The sequence below is a fragment of the Panthera pardus genome, unplaced genomic scaffold, assembly GCF_024362965.1.
Source record: "Panthera pardus isolate Hobbes unplaced genomic scaffold, ASM2436296v1 HiC_scaffold_22, whole genome shotgun sequence".
Classification (NCBI taxonomy): Eukaryota; Metazoa; Chordata; class Mammalia; order Carnivora; family Felidae; genus Panthera; species Panthera pardus.
The window spans coordinates 7,973,244-7,996,074 of record NW_026526788.1 but is presented as its reverse complement, the minus strand read 5'-3'; the positions used below and the strand labels follow the sequence as shown (position 1 = coordinate 7,996,074).

At 39.1% G+C, this 22,831-nt stretch overlaps 1 protein-coding gene across 9 annotated transcripts in view; it reads right to left on the bottom strand.

Moving 5' to 3' along the window:
• The window catches only part of RYR2 (ryanodine receptor 2), a 756,877-nt gene that overhangs the window by 396,742 nt on the left and 337,304 nt on the right, over window positions 1-22,831 (bottom strand). For all 9 annotated transcript variants that reach the window (XM_053910232.1, XM_053910224.1, XM_053910226.1 and 6 more), the window contains 2 exons: window positions 6,859-6,933; window positions 6-162 (listed from right to left, as the gene is read on the bottom strand). In XM_053910232.1, coding sequence (XP_053766207.1) covers window positions 6-162; window positions 6,859-6,933 — 232 coding nt within the window. The remainder of the gene's footprint in view (window positions 1-5; window positions 163-6,858; window positions 6,934-22,831) is intronic.

Genomic DNA, 22,831 nt, shown 5'->3' with positions numbered 1-22,831 from the left:
CTTACCTTGGAAGATCGGAAGGTAAATGCTGTTGACTTTACATCAGCCTTTTCTTTGTCCATGAGTAGAAGGTTTTTGTCTTCCATGAGACTCAAGTACTTTCCTGTTGTGACATGGCGTAGTCGGAAGGGCTGGCCCCATCTTATGTGGCTTCCACTCCACCTGACAAACACAGTTAAGACTTGATCCAACGGCATCCACAATCACAGGAGAAAAGGCAATTAAAACGTGTGTGTCGGACATTGAAATTTGCTTTGAATATATTGCCTAATGTTCTCAAAACCCTTAGGACGTTGGTGGTATTAATTTCATTACACAAATAACAAAATGGTTATCCAGAACGATTAACTAACAGTCAATGTTACATACCTAAAAGTAAATAGGAGTGAAATTTAACTCTAGGACTTCACCTTTAAGTAAATAGAACACCATCCACACTACATACTACTCTATGCAAAGATGACTAAGGACTTATGTTCTAAGTTAACATCTAATCGTGAGTCACAGATACAGAAATTAGGATAGAAATTTTAAGTTTAAATAATACTTTAGATTCACTAGCTCAAAAACTTTTGTTGGAAAAATAAAACTTTTGTTGGATTCGCACAGACTTGAAAAACAGTGGTAATTTAGTCAATGCTTAAGTCTGATTAATTGGAGCTCATATATACAAAGTACATACTTGAAAAAAGAAACCTATTCCTAGGCACTGAATTTTAATAATGTGAAACAGTTATATCATTAAAAACTCATCAGCAAAAAGGACAAACCAAGAAAAGATTTCTAAAAAGGTCAAGAGAGAAAAAAGTAAAACAATAATCGGAACATGCAAACTAAGTTGCAGAAAAAAAGGTAAAAAGCAAAGTTACAATCATTAAACCCGCTTTTCAAAATAACTTTCAGACAGGGTCGAAAAGAAAACTCAAGATGCAGACCATCCTTGTTTTGCACAGTGCTGTGTCAGCTGAGTCGTGTGTATCTGAACCTTGGACTCACGAAAGTAAGGTAGGGAAACAAGGCTCTGATATGCAAGACGTTCAGTTAATATGATGATGTGCAAGGAAAGAGAGTCTCTTATCATTGACAAGAAGTATGCTGACAATCAAATAATGTTTTAAAGAACTAAAAGTAAATGAATGACAGCAATTACCATGCATATAAATTCAAAAGGAGATAGTGATGGTAAAGTTGCTATTAAACAAATTAGAACTTAAGGCAAAAAACATAAAGGGGATACCGTCATGTACTTTATAAAGAGAAAAAAATGTAACTCTAAAAAGAATGTTTGTGGGGCGCTTTTGTGGCTCAGTTGGTTGAGCGTCCGACTTCGGCTCGGATCATGATCTTGCGGTTCATGAGTTTGAGCCCCATGTTGGGTTCCGTGCTGACAGCTCAGAGCCCAGAACCTGCTTCGGATTCTGTTTCCCCCTCTCTCTCTGCCCCTACCCTGCTGGTACTCTCTCTCTCTTTCAAAAATAAAATAAATAAAAACATTAAAATACATACATACATAAAATGTCTGTCATGAAGCTTCCCATGTCAATGGAAAAAAGAAAACAAAAGAAACAGAGATAATGATTTATAAAGACAATTACACTGGAAGCTTTTTATCACTATGTATTAAATCGAAAAGATAAAAATTATAGAAATGAAGGATTTCTATATGATTGAATTAATCAATAAGCTTACTTTAATATAGGGTCATTACAAAGGTCACCAAAAATTATGTTTTTTTCCTATTCTACAAATTGAGAATACTTTTTTCAAATTTGCCAATCTTAGTAAACTCTAAGTCAATTTTATGCTGTTTTTCTAACCTAGATTTTTGGCTTCAAATATTGACAGGGAAAACTAACAGTAGAAAGATATTGTGATAAGGTTGGGGCGCCTGGGTGGCTCAGTCGGTTAAGCGACCGACTTCAGCTCAGGTCAAGATCTCGCGGTCCATGAGTTCGAGCCCCGCGTCGGGCTCTGGGCTGACAGCTCAGAGCCTGGAGCCTGCTTCCGATTCTGTGTCTCCCTCTCTCTCTGTCCCTCCCCGTTCATGCTCTGTCTCTGTCTGTCTCAAAAATAAATAAAAACATTAAAAAAAAAACTTAAAAAAAATAATAAAAATAAAAAATAATAAAAAAAAGATATTGTGATAAGGTCATTATTACACGGATTTGTTTATAAAGAGAATTTGGACAATCCCCCGACTAAATTAATAACCATGTACCAATAAATCCTACTAATAACACAGTATTGTTAAAAATGAAATTAGGGGCACCTGGGTGGCTCAGTCGGTTAAGTGTCCGACTTCCGCTCAGGTCACCATCTCACAGCTGTGAGTTTAAGCCCTGCGTTGGGCTCTGTGCTGAGAGCTCCGACCCTGGAGCCTGCTTCAGATTCTGTGTCTCCCTCTCTCTCTCTCTGCCCCTCCCCCTCTCATGTTCTGACTCTCAAAAATAAACATTTTTTTAAATGCAATTAAAGTTCGGTTACCAACAACAGAATATTAAATCATTCCTAGTCTGGTAAATAAACCAGCTCTGTTCATTCCCTTCTTATAAAATTAAGCATATCCTTGGCAGATGCTTTGGAAAACACAATTATTTTTAATATTCATTTCCATTATTTGAAGAAGCATCTGAATGCTTTTCTAAGCAATGACTCATCTTAATTACCATAAAAATTCATTTTCAAAATAGTCCCAAATTTTGACAAAGTAATACTTTGCAACAGAACTTCTAGAAGGTATTCTGGAGATTATGTGCGAATCTACTGATTAGGACACATATTTACAAGCACTCCTTTCAAGTCACCAAGAGGATTATGTGAGGGATGGAATGAATTGGGACAATCACTGGCAAAACTGTAAAGTCGAAGCACATTTTCTTTAGCTTAAAGCCACTCAAATTAGCTGGCCTGAAATGCCCATGGCCCAGAAGAAAAGAGGAAAAGCCTACGAGAATCAAGGGGGCAGGACAATATGTAGTAAAAACTGAAAATAGGAATAGTAACATTAAAGCAATTTCCTATGGTAACATAGCAGAAACCTGTTCCCTATGTCTTATCTACATTTACCTGAAATGACTTCAGAGGAATGGGGAGTATTTGGTCATTCCTCATGACACATCCATCTTTGATTTTTGTGGGGTTTTTGTGACATACAAGAAAGCTGAATGTGAAGGACACATAAGGCATATTTTTCATTGCAGTGATCATTCCCACTACAGAAACCAGCACATATCGTACTTAAATGTTCCTACAACTTCACGTTGGGGTAAAATACAGCAAAGTGTGTTCCATCTTATTTAACTCCCAAAACTAAAACTTACCTTATTAAAATGTTCATGCTACTGAAAAACTTATGACAACATTACTGAGTATGTGATACAAAATATCTAAGCACTAGGCTGTATAAATTGCAACAAATACATAGTTGGAGACCTTCTTCTAGGAAAAAAAAGAACACCCCAAATATTGTAACATAAATATTGACTTTTGGGTGCAAAATTCCATTATACGCATAAGGAGAATCAGTGACTCTCATTTCCTAAGTATAAAGAAAAAATGAGTATTTGCATGGCCAAGGTACACAATAAGACACGGAAACTAAATGCAGTCACATTAACAGTGAAGTCAAAGTAGTTCAAAAATTCAACAGAACCTGAAGAAACACTTTAACATAATTACATTCATTACAAGTGAACCTGCTTTCCTACCGTACAAGAGGATGACATGGTATAAATCGAGGGTCACACGGTACAAAAAAACATCTCTCTTCCATCTTTTTTTTTTTTTTAATTTTTTTTTTTAACGTTTTATTTTTGAGACAGAGAGAGACAGAGCATGAACGGGGGAGGGGCAGAGAGAGAGGGAGACACAGAACTGGAAGCAGGCTCCAGGCTCTGAGCCATCAACCCAGAGCCCAACGCGGGGCTCGAACTCACGGACCGCGAGATCGCGACCCGAGCTGAAGTCGGCCGCTTAACCGACTGAGCCACCCAGGCGCCCCCCATCTTTCAAGTGGTTGAAAAGCTACTTGCTCTGCCTTCTGGTGTGAGGCTCCCCTTGCTGCCATTTAGACTCTGAAACAATCCGCACAGCCGCATACCTGAGGCTCGGAAGCGCCCCCTTTCACCTCTGGCTGACCACAAGATCAGGCTCTTGCTATATTATCAGTCATCCGAATTCAAAGTTAAAACAAAGCCCACGCTTCCCATTTCAAACTTCAAACATTCGGCAACAGTAGAGACACAGAATCCAGACCAGATGTCCAGAACGATCTGGAATTATGTAATTACAGTTCATCAATTACAAGGCTGACAATATAAAAAGGAAGCCCTGTCTGGTTTTCAGGAATTCACATCCTTCCTTTTGTTTTCTGTTTTGTTTAATCTATAAAATGAGACAGATTTAGGGCCTCGTTTGCTCAAAAAAAAAAAAAAATTCCATTTCTTTAAGCACACAATCACGAAGGGTACGAATATCTATGAATTTGAAAACCCATCTGGAATCTGTTTTCCAATGGCAATGCCACCTCTCTAAGCTTCATTTCTATCGACTATTTCACTTCTCTAATTAAGCTGCATTTTTATAAAACACAAAGGAAAGGAAATACATACACATATTTAAAATCTCTTTCCCTAAATTCTCTGAAAAATCTATAAAGCACATGAAAGCTCAGTCTCTCTCCCTTTGTTTTATGAGGATGACACTCCTTTTTCCATCTCATTAAGAGATGCATTTCGAATAAAATTTTACATTGAATTTCAATATTTACCAAAAGCTTTAATATTCACGTGGATTTCATCAAGTAGGTATTTATTTGGAAGAAACATATCCTCAGTTAATTAATAATTAATGAGGTTAATATAGAAGAACTTTTTGAAGTTATAGACTTACTATCATAAGAAATGTAAAAAATAAGGGGCACCTGGGTGGCTCAGTCGGTTAAGCATCTGACTCTTGGTTTCGGCTCAGGTCATGATCTCATGGTTCATGGGTTCGAGCCCCACATCAGGAGCCTGCTTGGGATTCTCTCTCTCTCTCTCTCTCTCTCTCTCTCTCTCTCTCTCCCCTCCCCTCCCCTCCCCTGCTTGCATACTCTCTCTCTCTCAAAATAAATAAACATTTAAAGAAAAGAAATATAAAAAATCAACTTAATTTACATACATATTTTTGTTGCATAGGTGTATGATAGCATGAGTTAAAAAAAAAAGTCTTTCAATCATAAAAAAAAGATGACTGGGATAAAAAAAATGGCCATGACAGAGTAACAAAAATAATGATTTAATAATTTTTTAAATAATTTTTACTGTTAATAAAGACTATGTTCAAGTGTTTTCAATAAACAAAGATGGGTATTAAATCACATCAGTATTTGTAATCAATAAGACACTTTAAAAAAATGGTATGCTCATTTTGTTTTAAGACGTCACTACTTATAACACATTATAAGTTATATTCTACACATCTATTTAAACTGACAGTAGAAACTGTCTATGTCAAAACTTACAATGTTCAAGGATACATTTTCAAATTTTTTCAAAATTAATGTACAGGATATATAAGAAAAAACAACTAAAGATCACCAAACTATCTTTTGTTATTATTATTAAAGTTTATTTATTAAGTTTAAGAGAGAGTGAGAGCGTACATAAAGGGGCAGAGAGAGAGGAAAAGAGAGAGAATCCCAAGCAGTCTCTGTACTGCCAAGCATGGAGCCTGATGCAGGGCTCGAACTCATGAGCCGTGAGATCATGACCTGAGCTGAAACCAAGAGTCAGAGGCATAACCACCTGAGCCACCCAGGCACTTCAAGACTACTAAACTATCTTAATCATCATTAGATAAGCATTAATCTCAAAATATTAGGTCTTCAAAGGTAGTTACTCTATACCAAGACAGTTCCCTATACCCCTCCATGGAAGCTATAATCTTAAATCAATAATTTCCAAAAGTATAATAAAATAGGGAAAAAATACATGAAAACTTAGCACTTTTTAGGCAAAGGACTGAACCTTCCAATCATTAAAAAAAAAAAAAGATCTAATATTCTATTTAAAATAGTTCAAAATGACACCTTTATAATCAATATTGAATTTATATAAAGGAACTATAAGTCAATCTCTGAACAACTTTTTGAAGTCACCAGAAAGGGAAAAAAAGAAGATATACATATATATATAATATATATATATATATATATATTATATATATATATATGTATTATATATATATGTATATATATATTATATATATATATATAATATATACATACATATATATAAATGTCTAGAATATATACCTATATATATATATATGTGTATATTTGTTTCCATAAAAAACAAATACACAGTGACTTTGTATTACAGTCCAAATTTCTCACTCAGCTATCAAGATGTCTGTAAATAAAGGCAGTGACTGACAGTAAGACTCCTGTACTCTCATTCAAGTTCAAGTTTCCTGTTTTACATATGCCTTTAGAAGGTTAAATCCAGAGTCCATCAGACCTGAAATGTGTAACAGGCTCGCAAACCATCTGTTCTGTTTCCAAACCTTATGTCACCCTCTCCTAGGAGCACCTTCTGCCAGGAGATTCACAGACCAAGATGACATGATGTCACCAAAACAAATAAGGCTAAAGACAAGAGCAGACTATATAGAATTATTGTGTACTGCCTGGTGAATTTAGGCCACAAAAAGCCAAAGAAAGGTAGGCAGAAGGGAAAGAGTAGAAACTCTCCACCACTTCCTCAGTGTTTCATTTGCTTGTTTACTGTAGTTAGCATGAGTATTTTCCATAAAAGCACAGGTCCACAGGATTTTGTACACTTGGAGCACTCGGCTGTATTTACGGCTTCTACTTACGCAACTCTTAGTGTCTCTAGTCTCCACAGGGAACGTGCATGGACAGATACAGCACCGCCTTCATAGTGAACAGTTCTGGTTAAAAAAAGAAAAAAAAAGCCCAGTTTCAACGAGTGTCATTCTTGGACTCTATTTTCTCAAGGCAATTACAAGAAAAAAAGCCAAGGGAAAGCCTTTGGATAAGGTCATACTTTCTGGCACGAGACAATACAGCTGGAAATAAAAATAACAAAAGTAACAGTAAGTGATCAATTTAAGTTTGCCCTGAATAAACATTTAACTTAAACATATTCTCACATCATTTTCTCCCTCTACTCCCATTTATTCCCCCTCCCTCTCCCCAGCCCACCTCTCCTCCTCTCTCACTCTCTCTCTCTCCCCCTCTCCTCCAGTGAATACATTCACCTTACTTATTTAACTTAGGTCCATTAAAGTACTCAGCTATGAGTTTATGTGTAGTTTAAAATCTTATTATTTCAACACATGCATATAATTATTTGCAGTTTATATTCTGTTCTAGATACATCAAACACTGTAAAGAAATATAAGAACACATTAATTTTAATGTTATATTATAACAATCTGCAAAATTACTAAAGATAGAAAAGTATCACCGAAAATATAAACATCAACCAAAAAAGTCTCACACACAAGGAGAGAATTATCTTTGAATGCACATCACACACACCCAAATTCCAAAGCTCTCATAACGATAATTATGACAGAAGTAATGCTAGGTAATTTACATATGTTATCCAACTTAAGCTCTGTGCCAACCTGTTGAGATGGTTTTAAGGAAACCAATGCTTATACGTGCTCCTTGTTTCTTCCCTGAGACTCACCCTCTCTGTCTACTGAATCTTTGCAATCATTCAAACACACACAACCCTGTCCTGTCTCAAACATAATAAGACCATTGACCATATTCTCCTCTCCTGCTTGCCCCATATCTGCCTCATGGATCACCTCCTGTCAGATCTCTGTGCCTCCACTTGCTTCCTGATCCACCTCTCCATTGAAACACATTTGCTAAGGCCATCATATGATATCCGTGGTCCAAAATCCAATGGACTATTGATGGTTTTTTACACTGGAGAAATACCTACTATCTTGACAGTTTTTCTAACACCATTCTCACCTACTTTTCTTCTCACTTACTGAGATATTCCTTCTCATTGTTTTTATTGTGGAAATTTTCAAATAGACACAAAAGTAGAGAGAGTATTATGCTAAATCTCAATATGCCCAGCACACAGTGTCAACAACAATCAACATAGGGCCAGCCTTGTTTTACCTATAACCTCTAGTAACCCATTCACATACAACTCCCCCCCAAAAATACATACATACATATGTAGATATAGATATGTAGATATACAGACACACACACACACACACACACACACACACACACACTCCTATGTAAAATCTGCTTTTATGAAATATCCCTTCTGTTCATATTTTCCATTTTCTCAAAAATGTTTTGTTTTTCTGTTGCTCTTTCAAATCAAGATACAAACAAGATGCACAAATTGGTTAAATATCTTAAATTTCTATTACTCACAGTTTTCCCTTCTTCTTTTTTCCTTGTTGGCATTATCTCTTGACAAAAATCTGTACCATTTGTCTTGGAGTTTCTACATTCTGGATTTTTCTGATGACATGCTCATAGTGTTAACATGTACTTCTAAAATGGTAGTTGGATTTCTAGGTCTAGTGTTTTATACTTCCTAATACATCACATCAGGTGGTAATAATGACTACTTGGTCTACCTTTTTAATATTAAAATTGATCAGTAGGTTTAGAATCACCTTGATCCATCTATTATAAGAGTTTTAGGTATACCTACAAACAGTGCCATAGCAGTGATTTTCAATCATGGCTGCAGATACAATTATGTGGATAGCTTTTTAAAACGTGATGCTATGCCCTCACCAATGACCAATTAAACCAAATCTGGAGTCCGGATTTGTTTTTTAAGTTTATTTTTATTTTGACAGGGAGAGGGAGAGGAGAGGGAGAGGGAGAGGGAGAGGGAGAGGGAGAGGGAGAGGGAAGGGAGAGGGAGAGGGAGAGGGAGAGGGAGAGGGAGAGGGAGAGGAGAGGGAGAGGGAGAGGGAGAGGGAGAGGGAGAGGGAGAGGGAGAGGGAGAGGAGAGGGAGAGGGAGAGGGAGAGGGAGAGGGAGAGGGAGAGGGAGAGGAGAGGGAGAGGGAGAGGGAGAGGGAGAGGGAGAGGGAGAGGGAGAGGGAGAGGGAGAGGGAGAGGAGAGGGAGAGGGAGAGGGAGAGGGTGAGAGGGAGAGGGAGAGGAGAGGGAGAGGGAGAGGGAGAGGGAGAGGGAGAGGGAGAGGGAGAGGGAGAGGGAGAGGGAGAGGGGAGGGAGAGGGAGAGGGAGAGGGAGAGGGAGGAGGGAGAGGAGAGGGAGAGGGAGAGGGAGAGGGAGAGGGAGAGGGAGAGGGAGAGGGAGAGGGAGAGGGAGAGGGAGAGGGAGGAGGGAGAGCAGTAGCTGGGAGGGGAGAGAGAAGGAGAGACAGAATTCCAAGCAGGCTCCGCACTGTAAGTGCAGAGCCTGATATGGGGCTCAAACTCACAGACTGTGAGATCGTGACATGAATCAAGATCAAGAGTCAGATGATTGACTGAGTCACCCAGGCGCCCCTGGAGTCAGGATTTTTAAAAGTTCTCCAACTGGTGGTAATCAGAAGCTAAAGTGTGGAAATCATGGTCCAGATCAGTTTCTACACAGCAGCACTATTGACATTTTGGGCCAGCTAATTCTTTGCTGTGGGTGGCTGTCCAGTGCACTTAGGATGTTCACTGATTCCTGGACCCTACCAACCAAATGCCAATAGTACTTGTCTCTTCTACTCCCCCTCCCCAGTTGTAACAACCAAAAATGTTCCCAAGATATTACCAAAATGTCTTCTGGGGGACAAAACCATCCCCACTGTCAAGCTACTGGTTTAGATTAGTGGCTCTCAATCTGTAGTATTAGAATTGCATTGCAGGCTTTTTAAAATACAGATTGCTGGACCCAATCTGTTGCTACCCCCAAGTTCCCGATTTAGTAGATCTATGGTAAGGAGAAGAATTTGTATTTCTAATAAGTTCCCAGGTGACATTGATGCAACTGGTCCACATTCTGAGAATCACTGGGCTAGAACCATTATTTTATTAGGGCAGTGATTCTTGGCCGCGGTTGTATACTAGAATAATCTGAAAAGCTTTACAAACTCCAACGCACAGACAATTCTCAAATTAAATCAGCATCTCTGGATATATACTTAAAAATAACAAATAATAAAATATAGATGTAATGTGTATATATATATGTATATAGATACACAGATTTTTAACTCAATCATGACCTTTAATAAAGATCTTGTACTTGGCCATAAAAAAACCTTTATCAGATTTTTTAAAAGTAAAGCCATGTACTCATCCTATTTTCTAATTATAACCAATGAAAATTGGAAATAAATACTAAAAAGATTTTTAAAATCTAACAACTTGGAAAACTCAGTAACTCTTATAAATAATTCATGGGTCAGAGAGGAAATAGAAATTAGACCTTATCTAGGATGTAATGAGGACAAGAGTACTTCAGAACAAATCTATGATTCACAGTAAACTTTGAAAAATTTAGGCCTGAAATCCCTTGATTATTAAAGAAGTAATGACAAAAACAAAAACAAAAAACCTTGAGTTGTCTGAAGAAATTAAGTAGTGAACAAAATAAACCAACAGAAAATAAAGAAGGGATTCTATGATGTATTATTAAGTAAAATGCAAGAATGCAAATGATATAAATTTCTGTACAACAGTAAATCATAATAAATCTATTGCATGTATGTATGTATATGTGTATCTATGCAGAGGTATTATCTATATGAACATGGAGAAAGTTCTTGAATAATGAACACCAAGACAGTAATGTTAATCACATAATAAAAGTTATGTAGGAACTAAGCTTGAAACTAAAATATACTTTAAGATAAAAACTATTAAGTAATGTTTATGTACAGTTGTATATATTATATATAACAAGGTATAGGAAGAATTATCCTTCAAATGTTTTACTCTCATCAATTTTCCTTTATTAACTGAATTTAACAAGGATCTTTTATTATTTGTATAAGTAGAAATCTAATGATATTTTAATTTGGGGGGAAATTAACATTTAAAACACAAATGTAAAGTCAAAAGGAAAGTTGGAACCTCCTTTCTGGATATTTGTCTCCTGAAGGGACTTCTTGCCTTTCATTATTTCTATTTTTTTTAAATGATTCATCAGCAAGTGTAGAAAATCCAATGACCTGCAATTCTTCAATGAAAACTGGGGAAATCTTTGCTTTTATACAGAGTCTGCCATATAAATACATACCAAGTGCTGAATGTCACTGGTTGTCATATCAAGTAGGCATTGGCTATTTCAGACCGAAAAGTAACCTTACAATATCAAAATCCTAAATGTAGTAAGGATCTCAGTCCATCATAAATGACACTAAGGACATGTACACTTATTTAAAAACTGGTCCACTTGGAGAAATCCACCTGTTCTATGAAGCGATCATCCCTTTTCCCTGCAATATGTCTCAAGTATCAAGTTTAAAGATCCACAAGTTTACCAAATGGTATTAGAGACCATATTTAAACTCATACAACTAAATGATCATCTTCATAGCAAGTGTTTTTGTCAACAGGAAGACTAAGAAAAGAGAAAGATTCTCTAAGAAAGCAAACAGACCTATAGCAACAGCACCTATGGGCTCAGTCAGCATCACATGAGATTTCAATGCAAACAGCGTCAATGACACGAAAATGCAAGGGAAGGTCATGAGGATATGAAACAACAAAGTGCTTGTGCAACTCTCTGCTCACTGAAAGACTATCTTTGCAATGAACCAAAACAATGTTACAGCTGATAAGAAAAACATGTGTTAAGATAACTGGCCACTGGTATCCCTTGTAACAGAATTTTTTTTTTTTTCAAAGAATCTTCCACCTCATGAATCAGTAAAACTCCAAGTCACTCAGGGTGCCTGGTTGGCTCAGTCGGTTAAGCGTCCAACTTTGGCTCAGGTCATGATCTTGTGGTTCACAGGTTCAAGCCCTGCGTCAGGCTCTGTGCTGACAGCTCAGAGCCTGGAGCTCGCTTTGTGGATTCTGTCTCCCTCTCTCTCTGCCCCTCCCCTGCTTGTATTCTTTCTATCTCTCTCCCCCTCTCAAAAATAAATAAAACATTTTAAAAAGTCTTAAAAAAAACTTCAAAGTCACTGTAATTTCACTGACTATGAATTTTTAGTGCACCTAACAGGGGCGTCTGGGTGGCTCAGTCAATTAGTTAAGTGTCTGACTTCAGCTCAGGTCACGATCTCACAGTTTGTGGGTTCGAGCCGCGCATCAGGCTCTGTGCGGACAGTTCAGAGCCTGGAGCCTGCTTTGGATTCTGTGTCTCCCTCTCTCTCTCTGCCCCTCCCCTGCTCATGCTCTGTCTCTCTCTCTCTCCCTCTCTCTCTCTTTCAAAAATAAATAAACATTAAAAAAAAAATGTGCACCTAATAACCGACAGTGTGTGCCTTATTTGACAATACTCTGAAAAATTCCAGGCTGCAGACTGCAAGCTATGCCTACATAACACATTATCTCCCAGTATAACACGCTTCATTAAGGAGCTCATATTTCAGGTTGATCACATAAAACTGCCTGGAGAGGCCCTGTAAGGTTATTCTTGTAATAAGTACAAACTTTCCCTATTATGTCATCAATTCCACTTTTCATCAGTATTATCGTAGTGTCACTGAAATAAAAGTAGTCAGCTATTTTTGTGTTTTCAGCGATAAAATACAATGTAAGTCTAATCTCAACTGTTGGACCATTTCTTTCTCAGTAGAACGCACGCACTTTGACAGCCAGGATGGGTCCATCCGAGGCCCAGAAAAAAACGAGCATTAGCACGGTAATAAAAGCACAGCCCCCTCCAAGCTCTGCACAGTGTAACAGTTTGGCATATATTGGCATTTATTTATAAGGATTTTATAAGATACCCAATTCCAGTCAGTGGACTTTAGCATAGAGTCGTAAAACACGATCAGTAAAAGATTCTACGCGGTAAAGAGAAGCCTTCACCCTACAAGGAAACTACTTTTTCTCCCTGTGAGCGCTGTCCCGGAGCGTCTTCACTCGGTGACATCACAGTCACTGGCTCACGTCTATGACAAGGCCCCAAGAAGTTGACAAATCACTCTCAGGCTGGACTGTAACTAACTTTCTGAAGACGTCTCTTCTTTGTGTGAACTTGCGTGAGGATGCCAAGTCACTGAACTTCTCCGTGCCTCATGTCTTCACATGCAAAACGAAGCTAATGGTCACTGGGTTGGTGAGAAAGGAACGAAAGACAGAACCCACCTAGGCATCATGGAGGAGCCTTTGCACGGCAAATGTAGCTCTGGGGGTTTGCAGGAAGACGAGGAATATGGCGCTGTGTTTACTGTTTCTAAATATGGTGTTAAAGACTCAATATTGCTTGTTGAATTGAACTGCCGTAGGACCGTATACTTGTTTATATGCAAAGGTATGATAAGTCCTAAGTTATGAAACTGCTCAGAACAAGACAAGAAGCAAAGAAATTCACAAACAACTCCGTAGGACTTTTTTTGGCATCTGCTGTAGGATCCTATAGAAAAGTCAAGCTCTGAAAATCAAATATACATTACATTTTACATATACATATACATTACATATACATTACATATACATCAAATATACAGATCAAAGAGATACTTTTTTTTTTGCCCTAGCTACCTTCTCCCTCTTGCAAAAACCTACTTCTTTTTTTTATTTTGAGAAACAGAGAGAGTGAGTAGAGGAGAGGCAGAAAGAGAGAGAGAGAGGGAGAGAGAGAACCCCAAGCAGGCTCCGTGCTATGGGCACAGAGTCCAATGTGGGGCTCAAACCCATGAACTTTGAGATCGTGACCTGAGCCGAGTCAAGAGTCGGACGCTTAGCTGACTGAGCCCCCCAGGCGCCCCGCAAAGATCTTCTGAAGGCACCCACTCTGGCATCCTAACTTTGGCTCTCCACACAGGATTTCCAGGACTGCTGGGGGCTGCCAGGACTGCTGGGGGACAGCCCATCGACACTTTCACTTCCACCATCAAAAGAATTCTAGAACAGGGTCTGGCAAACTTTTCTGTAAAGGGCTAGACTGTGAATACTTGGGGGTAAATGCGTCTTAAGGTTTCTTTCATATTACTTAACTCTGAAAGCAGTATGGGTAATATGTCAAAAAATGTACATGTCTATGTTCCAATAAAATTTTATTTAGAAGAACAGGCAAGGGGCTGGATTTTCTTTTTCCAGTTTTATTTATTTTGAGAGAAAAGAGCAGGGGAGGAACAGAGAGAGAGACTCCCAAGTAGGCTCTGCACTTTGAGCCCCAATGTGGGGCTCAAACTCACGAACCATGAGATCATGACCTGAGCTGAAATCAAGAGTCAGACTCTCAACCGACTGAGTCACCTGGGCACTCCAGCAGTGGGCTGGATTTGACCCACACACCATAGTTTACAAAGTCTGATCTAAAAGAATCTGCCCACATTACTGGCAATTTTAACCTCCGAGAGAGCCAGCTAGATGAAATCTGAGGTCTGGAGATTTTCATCACTGTATTAGGGTTCTTCAGAGAAAGAGAACCAATAGGATATAGATAACTCCTAATATGTACATAGGGCTTATTTTTATATATATTATGCTTATATATAACACATGCATAATAAATAAATGTGATATAGTAACCATTAGTATGAAAATAAATAGAGTATTATAAATATCTAATTATATAGAAAGAATTTTTATATGAGGAGCTGGCTCGAGCTGCCAAGCCCCGAGATCTACAGTTGGTACCTGGAGACCCCGGAGAGCTGTATGGTATAAGTTCTAGTCCATGTCCAAAGGGCTGAGAATGAGGAGAGCCAACTGCATAGTTCCATTCCAAAGAGTGCCAGGTTCAAGGCCCAAGAAGACCTGATATTTCAGTTTTCTGCTTCACTCAGTCTATCGACTTAAATATTAAACTTGGGGCGCCTGGGTGGCTCAGTCGGTTAAGCAGCCGACCTCGGCTCAGGTCATGATCTCACGGTCCGTGAGTTCAAGCCCCGCGTCAGGCTCTGTGCTGACAGCTCAGAGCCTGGAGCCTGCTTCCGATTGTGTCTCCCTCTCTCTGACCCTCCCCTGTTCATGCTCTGTCTCTCTGTCTCAAAAATAAATAAACGTTAAAAAAAATTAAAAAAAAATATTAAACTCATCCCCAACAACCCTCACAGAAACACCCAGAATAATGTGTGACCAAATAATCTGTGCACTCTGTGGCCCGGTCAAGTTGACACATAAAATTAAACAACAAAATAAGGAATTGAGAGAAAATCCAAACTATCTTGGATCACATTTCTTTTTCATTTAACTTTTGTTACCGCTTGCTTGTTTTTGAAAGACAGTACGTGAGGGAGGGAGGGAGGGGCAGTGAGAGAGGGAGACACAGAATCCGAAGCAGGCTCCAGGCTCTGAGCTGTCAGCACAGAGCCCCATGCGGGGCTCGAACTCACAAACTGCAAGATCATGACCTGAGCCGAAGTCGGATGCTTAACAGACTGAGCCACCCGGGTGCCCCAATCCTCAGTCACATTACTAACTCTGGAACTAACATCTACATTGTGAGTGATTCTTCTTCACAAGGTAATTACAGATAAATTCAGGGTTTCAGAGCACATGACTCATCCCCAAACACTTGAGTTTGATCAGTGAAGTATGAGCAATACAGCCGTCTTATATCTGAATTACAAAAAGAATAATTATTTTCAATATCTGCTTGTCTTTCTTTTCTTTCGTGATCCTCGTTCCTAAAATGATATCATTCAGGAATTCTTTGTTTTCTATTATTGTGTAACAACTGACCACGGACTTACTAGTTGAAAACAATATGCATTTATCAATCCCGTGGTCTGCAGGCTGGAAGTCTGGGGGAAGCATAGCTGGGTTTCCAGCTCAGGGCCTCATAGGCTGAAACGAAAATGTCGGCTGGAGCTGTATTCTTGCCTGCAGCTCAGGGTATTCTCTCTCTCTCTCTCTCTCTCTCTCTCTCTCTCTAAGATTTTATTTTATTTCTTTTAGTAATCTCTATGTCCAATGTGGGGCTCAAACTCACAACCCCGAGATCAAGAGTTGCATGCTCCTCCAACTAAGCCAGCCAGGCTCAGGGTAAGCTCCCTGGTGGTTGGTTGGTAGAAGTCGTTACTCGCAGCTGTATGACCAAGGTCCATTTTCTTGCCAGGTCTCAAGTGGGGACCTCTTTCAACAACTAAAGGCTGCCCTTAGACCCTGGGCACATGGCCCCCTCCATCAACCCTCTCACGGTATCTCAGCTTACTTGTTCAAGGCTGGCAGGAGAATTTTTTTTTTTTCACACTTTTAATCGCTGACTTCAACAGGGCTCAGTCCCTTCCATTAAAGACTCACCTGATTAGGTCAGGCCCACCGAGGAAAATCCACCCTTTGATTAAGTCAAGGTCAGCCCATTGAGAAAATATATTTGCAACACATTTTCCAGGTTTTTATACAATGTAACCTCAGCACGGGAGTAAAGTCCACCATATTCATAGTCCCACCACACACACAAAAAAGGAGGGGATATTACAGAGTGTGTACAGCAGGAGGGCAGGAATCTTAGGGGGCCACCTCAGAATTCAATCTTCTATTTGCCTTCTCCTTCAAAACTTTCCTCCTTTCTTTTGAGTTAAACATTTTTTCATTATTGTCATCCTGGCTTCCCTTTAATATTTTACATTCTTTTACTATGTTTTCAGTGATTACTATAAAGATTACAATATGTGTTCTTGCTTATTAAAAATTATTTAATTATGGGGCACCTGCGTGGCTCAGTCGGTTAAGCAACTGACTTCGGCTCAGGTCATGATGTCACAGTTCATGGGTTCGAGCCCGGCATCGGGTTCTGTGCTGACAGCTCGGAGCCTAGAGCCTGCTTTGGATTCTGTGTCTCCCTCTCTCTCTGCCCCTCCCCCATTTGCGCTCTATCTCTATTTCTCTCAAAAATAAATAAAATGTGAAGAAAATTTTTTTAAATTATTTAATTACTAATTTTACTACTTCCCAGACAACACGAGAATTGCCATTTAGTTCCATTTGTTCTCCTGACTTGTGTGCTACTATTACAGTGAATTTTGTTCACTATAGTTTTTAAATCCAAGATTTATATATAGCTGGCATCATCAACATTTTGCTTAACTGATGGTCTTTATAAGTTTTCCTCATATTTGCCTTCCTTCTGCTCTTTTTTTTCTCCCTTTCTGTATCTCCAAAATTATTTCTGAGATCATTTTCTTCTACTTGAAGAACATCATTTAATAATATGTCCTTGACTGTGGACGAATAGGCCACGTCTTCCCACGAAGGGAAGACGAATTCCCTTCGCTCAGTCTTTTTAAAAAAAAAATCACCATTTTACTAGATAAAACAGTTGTCAGGCTGGTAGTCATTTTCTTTCAGCACTTTTACGTTTCTATCCAATGTCTCTGAATGTTTCTTATACGAAGTGAGCTGTACATCTTACTGTTGTCACTTTAAAGGTACTATACCTTTTTTCTACATTTTTAAAAAGTTTTTCAATTTGTGTTTACTTTCCAGCAGTTTTACTTTTGTCGGCCTAAGTATTTTTACTTTTTATCTGTCTTACTCAGGGTTCACAGTCCTTCTTAAACCTGTGGCTGAGGGGAGGCTGGGTGGCTTAGCCAGTTGAGCGGCTAACTCTTGGTTTCAGCTCAAGTCATGATCTCATGGTTCTAGAGTTTGAGCCCAACATCAGCCTCTGCACTGACAGTATAGAGCCTGTTTGAGAGTCTTCCTCTCCCCCCTCTCTCCGCCTCTCTCTCTCTCAAAATAAAATAAACTTTTAAAATACATATTAAAAAAAATCGTGGCTTAATATACCTAATCAGTTGTGGAGAATCCTTAAGCAAGTTGTATTAAATATTGCCTGTGCACTGTGTATTTGTGTATTTGTAAGCTCTCTTATTCTTCCTCTGTCTTCCTCTCACCTTCTCCTGTTGCCCTTCCCTTTTATGCCCTTTTATTTTGGGACTCCAATTACATGTATGAGAGAACATTCTTTATTTCCTATCTATTTCTTATTCTCTTACATATTTCCTAGTCTTTTAGCCATCAGTGTTTCAGTCTGAATTCTTCTGACCTGATTTCCAATTCACTAATTCTCTTTTCAGCTACTTCTAAGCTGATGTTAAATCCATCTATGAGTGTCTAATATCAGTTATTTTAACTTTCATTTTTAGAATGCCTAAAGGATCCCTTTTTATAGTTTTCAGTTCTCTACCAAATTTCTTCATCTTCTCTTTTAATTCTTAGGTCATAATAATCATAAATATTTTATTTCATTTTTTAAAATATTTAATGTTTATTTTATTTTTGAAAGGGAGAGGCAGAGTGTAAGTGGAAGAGGGGCAGAGAGAGAGGAAGACAGAATCTGAAGCAGGCTCCAGGGTCTGAGCTGTCAGCACAGAGCCTGACGCAAGGCTTGAATTCACGAACAGTGAGATCATGACCTTAGCCAAAGTCGGACACTTAACCAACGGAGCCACCCAGGTGCCCTGTAAATAGTTTAAATTCTATTTGTGATCATTCTATTATCTATGTATCCACGAACCGTGTGCCTTTTTCTACAGTGTGTGTTTGCTCTCGCACCTTGGTCAACTCCCATCTTATACACCTGTGTTGTATATAACAAAGAATTTGGCTGACCTATGTCCCTGTTCCTAGGAGAGAGACCCTAAACCCCTGGAATTTCCCAAGTGACAGAAGTGGCTTTGTTATTCATGAGCCCCTCGGATTACAACTCAATGTAGGCTACCAAGTGCACTCATAGCAGCCCCTCGATAGCTTCACTGTGGGGGTTGGCCATGCTGGAGAGACCAATGAGAGGACAAGGAGCTGGAGGATGAATCCAGCCTGACCCCTGTGGGGAGTGACAGGTGCTGGAGACTGAATTCAATCATGCCATCGAATATTTAATCAATCATTGCTACATAATAAAACCCTGATAAAAACACTTTGGAACCAAAGCCTAGTGGAGATTCCTGGACAGCGGACACATCAATTTTAGATATGTAGACCCACAGAGAAAGGGCAGAGCAGCTGTGCAATCAGGCCCTCCCAGACCTCACCTTACGCATCCCTTTAGCTGGCTGGTATGATGTGTATGCCTTACAATAGGACTGGCATCATAATATGATAGGGAGAGACAGGATAAAATAGAGAGGGAAAGGTTAGGACCTGACATCCCTGGGGGAAAAAACACATATTTTAGAACAATGCTGGGAGCGTGACCACAGCAAACCCCCTCGGGTGTAAGGGTCCTCCTAAAAATGCAATAGACACCACCCACCCCTCTCAGGTTTCCCTCAAGAATTTGACAAGAGACCTAATTAAAAATAAGCAGTCCCTCATAAAACATATGACCCACAAGGAACGGTATGGCCATAGACCACCCCTCATACAATGGAAATGAGCCAATCAAAAGGGAATGACTAGGCATTTAGAGGTACCTAGCCAATAAGGGTAGAACCTCAGAAGGAACAAGACGGAATGGAAGGGACTAACCAGAACCTTATTAAACAAAGACCTTTGCCTGCAGTCACGAGCATTCACTTTTGAATGCCCCCCCCCCCCCACTCCACGTAAAGAGCTTTCCTACTGTTCTTACTTTCTGATCTCATACGCGAATAAACATTTGCCTGCTGCTCATTTTATTCTGTGTCCACTTCTTCCTTCTTCAGAGGGGATGAGACAACGGATCCCGGGTATCGTAAAAAAAAAAAAAAAAAAATCGTGCAATAATAATTATAGCATTTTCCTGATTTCCTGAATCTAAAGGAGTTGGCTGAGGGGAACCCTCAAATTTGTAGCCGGTTGGTTAGAAGCACAGGTGATGTGAGGATACCACCCCCAATTTGTGTCTAGAGTCTGAGATAAGGGTAGTTTTGTAGAGAACTAAGCTCTTAACTTGTATGACCTGCTAACTCTGAGTAGTCAGTACCAGAAATTCACTGTAGTCTACCAGCTGGGGTGGAGGCAAAAGAGCTAGTTTAATTTTCACTATCAGACGTTATGTAAAATTATAGAGGTCATTTGAGTTCTGTGTGTTACTTTCTCCCAAAAGATGTACTTTTTTTGCTTCTGGCAGGTAAAATGATCTAGGGTTACCAGCAATCTCACATCATCTTAATCCAAATAGCAACTAATATTATTTGAGGCTGAGTCTTAAATACTTGTGAGTATTTCTATTTCTGGTTCTATTTCTGGTTCACCTTCAAGGGCACAGCCCTGGAAGCTATACCTATACCTCTGAAAGTGCCTCTCCTCGGTGGGGGGGACGGGGGTGGGGGGAGGGTCTTGGGGCTTTCATCTTCTTCTACTCTGATTCTTCCCACAGCCCTGCTCTTCTTCCCAGCTCCTCAGCCACTGAAACCCCCTGGAGAGATGAGGTTGCTCCAAATGCTAAACTCAGTTCTCTGGTCTCCTTGTATTTTGGGACACTGGCCCTCACGTTTTGACTGCTTTTTTTTTTTTTTTGCTCTGAGTTATCTTCAAACAGATTTTAGGGGGTGGTTTACCTTTTTTAGTTTTTCTCAGGAGGACCTTGGTTTGAAATAACCTATCTACTATTATTACCAATTTCACTTTTAAAAATTATCTTTAAAGTACAATTATTTTCAACTTCGAGTCCATCCGGCCAATGGGGAATTCAAGAGCTCATTATTCTTGCTAGAGTGGTGCAGCAATTTCAGACATGGGGTAAGACCGGTTCACTTGTTAGATCTCCTGTACACACATGCTCCCTTCCAGTCTGAGGGCTACTGATTTCTATTCACTGGAGAGGCATGACATTTTGCCAAAGTGAAAAAAAAAAAAAAACCCAGAGCCACTCCCCTCTGACTTCTTGCCATCTCCTTATAAGCTAAGATGAGATGGGAAATAGAAAGCTATCAGGTAGTAGACGGCTGGTCATCCTGAAAGTGGAACCCAGTAAAAATAATCCCCAGTCTCTGCAAATGTCTTCAAAATTTGTTTTGAACTAACACCACAGAAATACAAATGATTATAAGAAAACATTATTAAAAAACTATAAGACAACAAGCTGGACAACCTAGAAAAAGTGGATAAATTCCTAGAAACATACAACCCTCCAAAACTGAATTAGGAACAAACAGAAATTTTGAACAGACCACAATTATCAGCAACAAAATTGAAATCAGTAATTAAAAAAACTCCGAACCGGGGCACCTGGGTGGTTCAATCAGTTAAGCGTCCAAGTCTTGGTTTTCAGCTCAGGTCATGATCTCACGGTTTGTGAGTTCAAGCCCCACATCACGCTCTGTGCTGTCAGCACAGAGTCTCCTTGAGATTCTCTTTCTCCCTCTCTGTCTGCTTCTTCCCTGCTCACTTCCTCTCTCTGTCTCAAAATAAATAAACTTAAAAAAAATTAAAAAAAAACAAAAAATAAAAAAAAACCCTCCAAACCAACAAAAGTCTAGGACCAGATTGCTTCACAGGTAACTTCTACCAAACATTCAAAGGAGAGTTGATATCTGTTCTTCTCAAACTATTCCAAAAAAATAGCAGAGGAAGGAAAGCTTCCAAATTCCTTCTAAAAGGTCAGCATTACCCTCCTACCAAATCCAGACAAAGACACTACAAAGAAAAACAAAGGAAGAAAACTAAAGGATAACAGTATCTCTGATGAACATAGATGCAAAAATCATCAACAAAATAGTAGCAAGTCAAATTCAACAACACATTTAAAAATTCATTCACCATGAACAAGTGGGATTTAATCCAAAAATGCCAAGCGTGGTTCAATATTTACAAATCAATCAATATGATCCATCACATTAAGAAGTGAAAGGATAAAAGCCATATGGTCACCACAACAGATGCAGAAAAAGTATCTAACAAAGTACAACATCCACGATAAAAACTCAACGAAGCAGATACAGAGGAAACACACCTCAACATAATAAAGACCATATATAAAAAGCCCACAGCTGACATCATACTTGATGGGGAAAAACTAAGATCTTTTTCTCCTAGATGAAGAACAAGACAAGGATGCACATTCTCATCATTTTTATTCGATATAGTACTGAAAGTCTTAGCTGCAGCAATCAGTCAAGAAAAAGAAATAAAAGGCATCCAAATTGGTAAGAAAGAGGTAGAACTATTTTCAAAAGACATGATGCAGCAAACTGAAGATTCCATAAGAAAAAAAAAAAGCCACTAGAACTGATAAATGAATTCAACAAAGTCACAGGATACAAAATTGACATACAGAAATATTTTGCATTTTTTCCATTTTTTTTTAAATTTTAGAGAGAGAGCACATATGTAAGCAGAGGAGAGGGGGAGAAGGGAAGAGGCAGAAAGAGCCCCAAGCAGGCTCCATGCTCACTGAGAAGCCCGAAGCAGGGCTCCATCCCATGACTGAAATCATGACCTGAACTGAAATCAAGAGTCAGCCGCTTAAGTGACTGTGAACCACGGAGGCGCCCCATGTTGCATTTCTATACACTAATAATAAAGAAACAAAAAAAGAGAAATTAACAATCCCATTTAAATTATACCAAAAATAGGGGCATCTGGGTGGCTCAGTCGATTAAGCCTCCAACTTTGGCTCAGGTCACGATCTCACGGTTCATGAGTTGGAGCCCCGTGTCGGGCTCTGTGCTGACAGCTCGGAGCCTGGAGCCTGTTTCAGATTCTGTGTCTCCCTCTCTCTCTCTCTCTGCACTGCCCCCCAACTTGTGCTCTGTCTCCCTCTCTCTCAAAAGTAAGTAAACATTAAAAAAATGTTTAAATCATACCAAAAATAATAAAATACCAAAAGAGTGAA